Source organism: Anabrus simplex, chromosome 5, assembly GCF_040414725.1.
Source record: "Anabrus simplex isolate iqAnaSimp1 chromosome 5, ASM4041472v1, whole genome shotgun sequence".
NCBI lineage: Eukaryota > Metazoa > Arthropoda > Insecta > Orthoptera > Tettigoniidae > Anabrus > Anabrus simplex.
Window position 1 is genome coordinate 118,739,338 of NC_090269.1, and position 12,374 is coordinate 118,751,711.

The 12,374-nt window shown below is 39.1% G+C and overlaps 1 protein-coding gene across 2 annotated transcripts in view; it reads left to right on the forward strand.

Moving 5' to 3' along the window:
- LOC136873835 (trimeric intracellular cation channel type 1B.1) overlaps positions 1-12,374 on the forward strand; it is a 165,195-nt gene that overhangs the window by 124,166 nt on the left and 28,655 nt on the right. For both annotated transcript variants that reach the window (XM_067147101.2, XM_067147103.2), the window contains exons 3-4: positions 1,143-1,238; positions 10,434-10,522. In XM_067147101.2, coding sequence (XP_067003202.1) covers positions 1,143-1,238; positions 10,434-10,522 — 185 coding nt within the window. The remainder of the gene's footprint in view (positions 1-1,142; positions 1,239-10,433; positions 10,523-12,374) is intronic.

A 12,374-nucleotide genomic window follows, 5' to 3' on the forward strand; every position in this document is an offset into this window, starting at 1 on the left:
GCAATATCAGGGCGATAGCAATCAGTCTTGGATGTAAACTTCAAATACCTGAACAGTAGAACTTCCCAGGTCTGGCTGCTCCACCATTTGAGATATGCTAGTTGACATAAAAGTAATACCATACCGGTATTTCTTAAAGAGCAATTATTGTGAGAATCAGAAGAAAGAAATCCATGAAAGTACTTTATTCTAAACTACTAGCATTTTTGGTTGGTTCCCTATATGATATTTGCTTTTAAAATATTTGTATTCTGTTCCTTCAGTCTTTGATAAATGACTGTTTTTAGGTTCATGGTATTTCTTGGTATGTGATATTATTCTAGTCTTGTTTTATTTGAAAGGGGCAGTCAAATGAAAACCGAACACCTGCCATAACACACATTTTGCGTGAAAGGTGACAACACTGTTATTACGTATCGATACTACCATCACTGTGGTAGAACTGCATAGTGACAACTCACAGGTGCATGCAGTTGTTGGGTTATGTCTTTGTTGATGCGCGGACTGGTCTAGTATGTTTTTCCTGCTGTAGAAATGGAGGCAAGCAAAGAAGAGCAGAGAAGTGTGGTTTGTTTTCTGGTGGCTGAAGGTGCTGGAGTACATAAAACTCGTCATCGCATGTCTGCTGTGTATGGCGAACACTGCATGTCCGTGATGAGTGTGCATGAGTAGCATAGGAGATTCTGAGAAGGGCGCTGCAAGATGGTGCGTGAAGTCTGTGCTTCAGCGATTTGGTTGGGAAACACTTCAACATCCTCCATACAGCCTGGATCTTTCACCTTGTGATTTTCACATTTTTGGTGACCTGAAGAAAGACATTCGTGGACATCAGTTTCAGTTGGACGAGGAAGCGCAAGAGGGGCTGTGGTAGTGGATCCGTCAGCGACCTACTGTACCTCTTTCTACAAAACTAGAATTGATCGTCTCGTCTCCCAGTAGGATAAATGCATTAATGCTTTTGATAATTACTTTTGAATAAAATCATTCCATGATCATGTTGTAGCAGGTGTTCAGTTTTCATTTGACTGCCCATTATAAAATAATACTTCGTACATCTGTTTATTGGTGAATTCATCCCTTGTCGATGACAGTAACATTCTGTATTTTCATTTCTTAAAATTATATTTCATATTTTTCTCTAGGTATGTTGTCTTTTATACGCCATTTGACATTGGTTACAAAGCTGCCAAATTCTTACCTGTGAAACTTGTTTGCTCAGCGATGAAAGAAATATACAGGTATGTAATTATACTGTTGCTTGAGTGTTTGCTTTTCAAAATTTCTCATTGAATTTAATATCAATCTACGTTTTTCTGCTTAATCCAAATTCTAAGGGGGTAAAGTTAGTGCAAGTAACTATAGAATTCACAATTAGTATTAAAGGCACAACATTGTACTTCAGTTCACGACATATACAGTAGCACAGACTGAACTCTCTAGATTTCCCTATTATTTGTCTGTTGAAAATATGTTCCTATATTGCTTTGCTTCCCATGAAACCTATTTGTTCTGCAGATATACGAGGTACTATGTAAGGCTTGAGACACTGATTTATAACATACAACAGTATTTTATTGGCATGAGATATGAGTGCTATGGAATGGTAGTTAGAACAGTTCCTGACTGAGTCATTCTTGTGCAGTGAGATTAGGAGGGAGTTTGTCCAATCCTCAGGCCACTCTTCAGTCTGCCATTCTCTGCTGCCCAATAAGTGGAGCACTTCTTTATCTTCCTCACCAATCTCTTTTAGCATCCCTCTAGTTATTTCATCAACATCTGGGACTTGTGATTCTTTGTATGTTAGACAGTGTTTTCAATATCTCTCTGTAAGAAGGTTTTAATTCTGACTGTTGTGTTAGACTTTGATCTTCTAGTGTGTTATTATCTGTAGTGTACTGGTTTTTACAGTATTCTTTCCATCTCCAAAGTGATTCTTCCGTGTCCTCAATAAGGTTACCACTTTCATCATCTGTCATCCACATTTGTGGTTTTGATGTTGCTCTTTTTCCTCACATACCCTGTTTATGAACTGTAACCTATCCGTTCTGCAGTTTTCCTGTATTTCCTTACACAGAATCCCGTATCTGTCTTCATCCTGGATAGTGTGAATCCCAGATTTCTTCACATTACTTCTCTCTTCAGAAATGAGTAAGATGACTTTTGATGATGATGATGATGAGTAGTAGTGCAACTTCTTCATAATGCTGTAATCTAGCCATACTTTGCAGATATTATGCTATATTTTACTGGTCTCTGGACAAACTTATAAGTAGGGTTTGACTTTAAAAGGAGATGTTTTCCATAAAAACTGTGTTGTTGTTATTATTATTATTATTATTATTATTATTATTATTATTATTATTATTATTATTATTATTATTATTATTATTATTGTTATTATTATTGTTGTTGTTGTTGTTGTTGTTGTTGTTGTTGTTGTTGTTGTTGTTGTTGTTGTTGTTGTTGTTGTTGTTGTTGTTGTTGTTGTTGACCATGACTTTGAAACCTCTCACATAAAATATTATTACATAATTTCTGTTCCTGTTTGACATTTTTGCTTAGAAATGATGAAGTCTTGTACAAATCTTACTTTAATGTACCTTAAATACAGTGAAATCCCATTCTATTGAAATTAATTTCTTAATTTTCTCCAAAAGAAGATGAATGTATATACTGTATATGGTACTACTTTCTAAAGAAATTTATTCACTGTTAGAACAGAAAATTACAGTCTGAGTTTGAAATTCAATAAATTTTCTACTTTTTAAAGTTTTCTGTTTTATTATTATTATTATTATTATTATTATTATTATTATTATTATTATTATTATTATTATTATTATCAAGGTGTTGCTAGTCAGTTAAGATGTACACTTCCCAATGCAGAAGTGAATGCACTGAAAATCTGAGGTCCAACTGTATGGTGACAAGCATTGTCATATGCAGCCATGATGTAGTTCCTTAGTTCGATAGACAGGGGCAATTAAAAATGACTCATATAGAAGTTACCATCATAATTGGAGTATCTACAAGTGTGGAAAGCAATTAGGTAGCAATGTTTCCTCTAAAGGGATTTAAATACGAGTGAGGTGGAAGGTAGCAAGCAGACTAATAGGTATGTTATGCGTGCCTGTTCGTGAAGCACCGTAGTCTAGTGGTACGGACTCAGGTTCACAGTGGGAAGGAGGCTGGTTTGAATCCTCTTGGGAAGATATTTTTTATTTACTCTGCTGGCAGCAACAGCGGGAAAACCAATCAGACTGCAGGATGCCCGCACCATGTTTATTACACACAGGTAGGTCATTTTACCGGTAACTGTGGCATACCAAGGATCTCACATCTATGAGCAGATAGTTGCTCTACAACATCCCACAGAGTTTGGCGTCACGCTGGCTGAGATGTTTCTGAGAACTGAGCGAGTGGCTGCGTGGTTTGGGTTACGTAGCTGTCTACTTGCATTTGGGAGATAGTGGGTTCGAACCCCACTGTTGGCAGCTCTGAAGATGGTCAATGTGCTGGCTCAGATTTGTGGCAGGTTTTGAACTGGAAATGGGATGATTGTTTGATCACTGAGTCCCATTTCAACCCTGTTCATGAATGCTACGCTAGGTCACACATTTTCCTGACAACTCGAGGACGGCCTTGAGATGCCTAAATGAGGCAGGGCTGCATTTCCGGTGAGCAGCTAAGAAATGAAAGCTCGCTGATGAGCAGAAAGTTTACCGTCTTGCATTTGCCGAGGAAAACGTTCTACATGATTGGTCATATATCATATTCATATACCCATATTTACATTAAAATGATATAGATCCAGCTATTCAATACTTCATTGTATGTAATAATGAATGTCATATTCTCCGATGAGAGCAAGGTTTCTTCACATATGATGGGCCAGTACATGTGTTTTGTCCTTTCAGCACCCAACACAATCCAGCATACATGTCTGAGCATTGGTGTTCTGGCTGTGTTTTGGGGTTGGATGAGCGCTCCCTTTTTAAGAATGTTGCTCAGAATTGAGCAATGACTCACTGCTTGGCCATATGTGCACATTTTAGAGAATGTTATGGCCCCTTCCCTGCGGATGCTTCATCTCACCAGTGTTATAGAATTTCAGCATGACCTGTGTCCGGCTCCATGACTAAATGGTTAGCTTGCTGGCCTTTGGTCCAGAGGGTCCCAGGTTCGATTCCCAGCCAGGTCTGGGGTTTTAACCTTAAGTGGTTAATTCTAATGGCTCAGGGGCTGGGTGTGCGGGACGTATTCAGCATTAGAAATCATCCTAGGTAGGACCCTCATCTTCACAGACATGCAGGTCGCCAAATAGTCCGTCTACGAGAAAAAGACCCGCACCAGGCCTCTCCGGAGGCCATACACCATTGTTATAGCATGATCTGTCTCCGATCCACACATCCCACTTAACTGAGGAATGGTTTGCAAGGCAAGGTCATGTCGAGCTTATTGACTGGCCTCCTTGTGGGGCTGACACAAATCCCTTTGAGAATATGTGAGCCAAGATGAAGAGAGTAATGGTGGAAACCAGGCCCGATCTCTCACCAAATATGAATGACGCTCTCTAGGATGTTGTCGGTGCAACCTGAGATGAAATAGCAGGACAATACGTCTATGCTTCTTCCCTAATTGATTCCATGACCATATGCATGCCCTCTTACTGAGAGGACTACCCAGTGGCCCTTTTCAGGGCCACAAATACGCCAATTCACTGTCAATAATGGCATGATTAAACAAAGGATGCTACATGACTCACCTAATAAGTCAGTATAGGGATAAAAATTAATATAAAAATATTTTACCCTACCAAGACTTGACCTCTTAACACCAGAGGCGCAGCAGAACTCACAATTTAACATGCATGGCTAGTGCCTGCATGTGTGGAGGTACTTCACAACTATAACATGACTACTAGACAAAATGTCGTGTATACATTACAACATTATGACTAACATGCATTATGTCCCAGTCCAAGAGTTGGAACAAACCATGTCCTATTGCCATATAAAGATAATAAAAATAGAATGTTACTCGGCAAGGCCATGTGTCATGTCCTATTCTCTCACCTGTACGTGTTGCAGGTAACCGTATCTTCTAGGGGAAACTCACTTTCAGTGTTGGCAAGTGTACTTGGTTCACCCAGAAGTACATGAAGTTTGATTTCCCTGTCAGGAAGCCAAGAAATTTAGAAATGAGACCTCTACTTTAGCAGAGGTATATAACCTTGATGTTCCCTCAGCCTACAAGAGAAATGAGTACAGTCGAACCTCCCTTCTGCGGACACCATCGGTTCCGAGGAAAAATGTCCATTACGAGAGGTGTCCGCTAAAACAAGTTTGTAAAAATAATCGAACATTTTAACGGCAAAGAACATCCACCTTAAATATAAGCTTACATATCTTTAATTCTAAGTCATTTCTGTGTTACTATTTCATAGAAAGTTAGTATAAGTGATTTTACATCATTCACAAACATTACAGCTTCATGAAGTAATCCCTTGTTACTCATGTTTAACAGACAACTGAAATGCTATGGTATTTCTGTCTCACTAATTAGTGCCGGTACTGTCTTTTCCTTCTCAAGTTGACTACCTGAGCTGGACCTTATCAGCGACAATCCGAGTTATGAATAGAATGATGCAAGAAGGGAAGAAAATCCCCAGGTAACTTGAGAGCCAACAGTCTCTGGCAGCATTTCTGGGCAATAAGAATTCTCGGAATAGGCCTATACACCACTAGGTAGAACTGCATTCCGATGTACCTTCTCACCCTTTGCACTCGAAATACAACAAACATTCAAAAAGGATTTCCTGGTGTTTGGTGAATGGTTTCAAAAGAAAGGATGACATGTGGTCCGGCATAATAAATTGCCCTGCAATGTGTAAAGTGTCCGCTTAAGTTAAGTGGACAGGACAAATGGCGATGTCCGCTGTCCGGAGTTTGAAGTGTCCGCTTAAATGAGGCCACTTGTCTTATGTAAAATAAAATCAGTTCCGAGAAAAACTGCCCGTATAGGGAGGTGTCCGCTGAATAAGGGTGTCCGTTAGGGCGGGTTCGACTGTATCATATTAATAACAGAGGCCAAATGATGGTGGATATAGAGCTTACTGTTCCACCTATTTCAGTGCCAAGGTCGTAATGTAGAAGACTTTGTTTTCCACTCCTCTACAACCTATAATGGAGAAGGTTTCCCCTTTTTCCTAATATATATTAGTATAATGTATACTGATTATACATACCTCAGATCTGCTGTAGTTCCTGATGGAACTGAATTCTTTCTTTCTGCTCTGCATTTTAAGTGAATGAAATAGTGGCAGTTTCTGATAGTGCAATGGCAGAATGACCCCCAGCATATTTAAAAATAAGATTAACTTGCTTCACAACAGTTCCTACAATTTTCTCCGTAAAATAAAATAAAATAAAATAAATTAATTAATTAATTTTTAAAAACCTGGCGCAACCGCCCCAAAGGGCCAGATCCTACCAAGCAACCGCTGCTCAGCCCGAAGGCCTACAGGTTATGAGGTGTTGTGTGGTCGGCATGACAAAACCTATCAGCCATAATTCTTGGCTTTCTAGACCAGGGCTACAATCTCACCATCAGATGGCGCTTGTATTATAAATATGTAGGCTGGATGGACCTCGAACCAGACCTCAGGTCCAGGTAAAAATGCCTGAATTGGCCAGAAATTGAACCCGGGGCCTCCAGGTAAAAGTCAGGCATGCTACCCCTACACTGCGGGACCAGCAAATAAATAAATAAATAAATAAATAAATAAATAAATAAATAAATAAATAAATAAATAAATAAATAAACAAATAAACAAATAAACAAACAAACAAACAAACAAATAAATAAATAAATAAATAAATAAATAAATAAATAAATAAATAAATAAATAAATAAATAAATATTATTTGGCTATTATGTATAGTACAGGCATTTCGATTTGATCTATGTAGGCTTCTTCACATCAGTTTTGATATTCTGTTTTGCCCTACCACATGACAGAGTTCTCTCCATTATTCCTTTACATTGTCTGTCTGCTCACAAACATTGTTGAGTTTGATAATCAGAGTAAAGAATACAACTGGATCAACTCGACTTTGATTCCTAGAAGTCTTCAGTTGTTAAGATGAAGCAAACAGTGTGGTGAGGGGTATGTTTTTATTTTTTTAATACAATTTGCTCTACGTCGCTCTGACATATACAGATCTGACGGTGACGATGAGTTAGGAAAGTGCTGGGAGTGCGAAGGAAGTGACCCTGGTCTTAAGTAAGGTACAGCCCCAGTATTTGCCTGGTGTGAAAATGGGAAACCAAGGAATACCATCTTCAGGGCTACCGACAAGGGTTTGAACTCACTATTTCCAGAATGCAAGCTGACAGCATCGTGATCCAAACAGCATAGCCACTTTAGCCACTTGTTTAGTGTGAGGAGTTTAACAAGATAAAAGATTTATGGGCTGTAACTTAATATAAGTGGACATAAACATGAGAACTGTCTTCCCCACAATCGTGAGTACATTCCTCTTATCATCTCCTGACATTTCAGGAATCTAGTACATTGATGACCAACAGTATTTTTTAGGGTGGTTGTCAGGTTCATGTTTAGACAGGAGAGAAGAAATCGAAGTAAGGAATGATTGACTTACACTAATGTCCAAAAGTTAAGCATAAGTTATGAGTAAGCAGGGCAACAGGAAATAGACCGCAAATCGCACGACATATGCACTTACCAACCTTACGTGTTCACTCTGTATAGGAAAGGAGTGTTCCCTGTTTTGACTAGCGGCGTAACTGCAAGGTAAACACAGCCAGTGCCTGCGCCCCATATTCCCTCAGTTGTGTTTGCCCTGTTATAGTGTGCGGAGTGTAGCCTCGTAATGAACGTGACAACATAATGGCACAAGGATGCCATTTGGACCTTGTTTTGCAGGGTACAATACTCGGCCGCCTGGAAGCAGGCCAGACACAGACCGATGTTGCCGTATCCTTGAATGTGCCACAAAGTGTCATTTCCAGGCTTTGGAGACGATTTTGAGACACAGGAGATGTTAGTCGTAGGCCAGTACCAGGTTGACCAAGGGTAACCACCCCACAGCAGGACCGATATCTGGCCTTAACCACGTGACAAAATTGGTGTGCACTTGCAAGACAATTGTTGGCGGAACTTGCAGCCGTCTCAGGGGTTGCCGTTACCCGATAAACTGTATACCAGAGGCTCAGAACAGCAGGGCTGTTTGCCCGACGTCCTGCGGTGTGTGTCCCGCTCACTCCAGCACAGAGACGGGCCCGTTTACTGTGGAGCTGTCAATATCGAAACTGGACCTTGAATGAATGGAGGCATGTGCTCTTCACAGATGAATCCTGCTTCAGTTTGCAGAACGATTCCCGTCGCACATTAATCTGGAGAGAACCGGGTAGCCTATACAACCACAGGAACATCGTGGAACGGGACCAGTATAGTAGTGGTGGCGTCATGGTGTGGGGTGGCATCATGTTGAATGGCCGTACGGACCTGTGCACAGGTGGTCCGAGGAACACTGTTAACGCTCAGAGATACAGGCATGAGGTACTGAGACCATATGTTTGACTCTTCAGAAGTCCGGTTGGTCCAGACTTCCTCTTAATGGACGATAATGCCCGACCGCACCGCGCTGCTCTGGTGGATGAATTTCTGGTTGGGGAAGACATTCATCGCATGGACTGGCGAACAAGGTCTGCGGATCTGAATCCTATAGAACGTGCCTGGGATGCATTGGGGAGGCAAATTGCATTCCGTCAGCCTCCATCAAGGACCCTCCAACACTTTCACATTGTCTTTGCAGAGGAATGGGATTGACTGCCACAAGAGCTCTTGGACCATCTGATAGAGAGCATGCCACATCACTGTGAAGCATGTGTGGCCGTTAGGGGTAACCATACACCCTATTAACTGCATATTGCCAAGATATTGCCAAGTTTTGTTAGTTGTTGTCAAAAGTGTACCTTAGCTATCAGTTGTGTGACATATGGTGTGTGATTCAGCTTCCATTTGTTCAGCAATCCGTCTGACATTCCTATCAAGCAGTATGGCCTTGTTTAGTGATTATGCTCGACTTTTGTACACTAGTGTAATTATAGCAATGAAAAATTAGTTATGGCTAAATTTTGAGATCATTGCTTTTGTTTGGGGCACTGCACCTGGGTGTTCCTTCTCACTTTAGAGGTGAGCTATCCGAATTATATATATTAATAAAATTATTTATCACTCAGTATGGTTATTCTAGATTGTTCATTTCAAATGAGAAACATTCATGGGCAGTTTTCTTATATAAATGTTCTTCTCTATCCTCCTTATCAGTCTAATGAGAAAACACTTTTTCTTTGTTAAACGTAAGTCACAGTGGGTCTACAGATAAGCCTTCCTACTTCAAAATGTTGGTTAAATCTCTGGAAGTTATGGGGAATTTAGAACTATTTCCCAATTTCTGGACAGATCATCAGAGCCAGATTTCTAATTGACAACTCTAGAGATATCTACCATTGGCAGGTTACACCAGGGGTAATAGCTATTTGCAGTATATTATTATGGAATGTTTGACTAGTTGTACCCTCCCTGAAAATAATAATCACTACCAGCATATTACTAATGCTAACAGACTGGTCTCATCTTCCCCAAAGCACCTCAAGAAAGTGATGAAACAGTAGTCTCCTCATCTGTTATTGGTCACTAGACCTGGAGAGGCACTATACATTACTGTTTATCCTTCTACCACTACTCCAGGGTCACATACTGTACGAAATAAAATGTTATATGCAAACACATGAAGTATGATCAATGAGCTTGATGATAAGATAAATATTCATAGTCTCAGTTTCTGAATCATTAAGAAGTCTGAGAGGAAAATGCAGTTTAATAGAGATACATTAACACTGTCATTCCAGTGACACACTGGGTACTCCACTGACTGGAGCTACTATTTCCACCCCACAGCATCCCTGTTGGAACAGGTACTTTTATACGGCTAGCTTTAATGCAACAACAGATGTACAGTCTTTCTGGTTTACCCATTGTGTTTCAGAAGAAAATGTTTGCTTATTTTCTTTGATCAATAATAATGAATAACCACATCCTTTCAGTTATCCCATTCAGGATTCACAGATTTCATATGATGTAGCCACTCTCAACTTCATTCTCATAAGACACAGTGAACTAAGATGTATTTTTGTACCTTATTTAGCAAATTTTTCATTTTAAGTAAAGCTTTCATGCATATTAGGCTATTTACATTATTCAAATAATTCAATAATACATTAAATCAAAGTAAAGACAATAAAATGGAATTTCACTGCATTATTATGTTAAAACAGTAATATTTATTTCAGGTATTTGTTTAACAAATACAGGATAACATTTACATGGAATATTTCTTCAACAGATGTAAAAAGGTTTACGATGGTGTCACGCATGCAGCAAAACTTTATCCTAATGCATATGTTATCATGATTCTTATCGGAACCTTGAAAGGTGAGTTTTCTTGCTTTGTTACTAACTTTGTCAATTAATTGCTTATGAAGTATACTTTTTTTATTTGGCTGGTTGCTTGCATGTCACTAAAACTTTTGTAAAATGGTGGTTTAAAGGCTGGTTGAAAGTTATTCTACTGGTTAACAAAGGGAGCTAAGTGCAATTTTATGAGTTAAAATAGAAATGAGATTTTCATATTCATATCTGCCAAGGACAATAGCAAATTATGTATTGGTAGGGCCAGCTTCCATAGTCCTTCGAAGCAGTGCAAACCCTCACAGAAGGATTGTATTCCTAGACAGTCCACAGGTCCATAGTTTGCATGGAAATATTTTCTTTTGTGCTTTGTTTAATGCTCTATGATGTTTTGGGCTATGCTATAGTTTATTAACATGATGGAAGCTGCAAATTTCATGGAGGCCTCTGAAAGTGAGCTAGAGGCATTCAGAGCATAGGACTGAAAACAGAAGGAAAGCTATAGGTACTTCAAACTGAAAGAAGTAAACAATTAATTTGTAGGAAGTTAAGGCCAGCCATAGAGATTAGCTTGTCATCAATTTTGTGCTGGTGCTGTATGTCTAACTGTTTCTACATTTTGAACAAGCCAATTAATTTTCTCTAATCTAAATTATCACTTTGGGAAAAAATAGACCGACAAGTGGCAATGATACCATTCAAAAATTATTTGTAATGTGTCAATAGTCAAGTTTTGTTCAAGTTTACCATATTTTTGTTACCAGTATATCAGAAGCAGTTTTACACCCCTAAATAACTACACCAGAATAAACTTATGGCACTTCACTCCTTTAAATAAATTTTCAATCCCATTGAGGATTGTTATTTTTGTTTGTTTGTAATAAATAATGATAATACACATTAAATTTTCCGTCTATGACCTTGGAGATATTATCAAAACCAGGACAGAACAGGTTTGTGAATAACATACAAAGTTTATTTTCTTGCATTTTTCATAAGCAGAGAGTGTGAACAGTCAAACATAACAATATCTAACTTATTCACACTTCTTGTCATTTTCTGTATTGGACTATGGAAGGTATAATTAGTTCTATGCCAATTAGTTTCAAACAACTGATTAAATCCCTAGGAGTCGAGTTATAACAAGAATTATTTACCATCCTGTTGAAACTTATGAACCCTAGGAGTATGAGTCTGTAACATGAATTGTTTATCATCCTGTAGAGATGAAACAACCCTTGGAGTCTGTAACAAGAATGTTTGTCATTTTGTAGAGATAAACTAACAGTGAAAAATGAAATGGCATATGGCTTTTAGTGCCGGGAGTGTCCGAAGACAGGTTCGGCTCGCCAGGTGGAGGTCTTTTGATTTGACGCCCGTAGGCGACCTGCACGTCATGATGAGGATGAAATGATGATGTAGACGACACATACACCCAGCCCCCGGGCCAGCAAAATTAACCAATGATGGTTAAAATTCCCGACCCTGCCATGAATCGAACCCGGGACCCCTGTGACCAAAGGTCAGCACGCTAACCATTTAGCCATGGAGCCGGATGAACTAACAGTAGGAGTCTACAACGAAAATCAATTCTCATCTTGTAGAGATAAATCAACACAAAGATTTTATAAGAAAAGCTGTAAGTTATTCTGTTGAGATGAACCAACACAAGGAGTTTGTAAAAATTGGCTTGTTATCTTGTATAGAGGAACGAGCCATGGAGTGTACCGGGAAAAGCAGCTACAGAACTAGTGAGCCAAATATGTCCTTGGACACTCTCGGTACTAAAAGCTATATTTTTAAAAATGTTTAATGTAAATTCTTTTTTCCTCAAACCCTTGATAAGCTTCACCAGAAGATAGTGCTGGGAACCTAG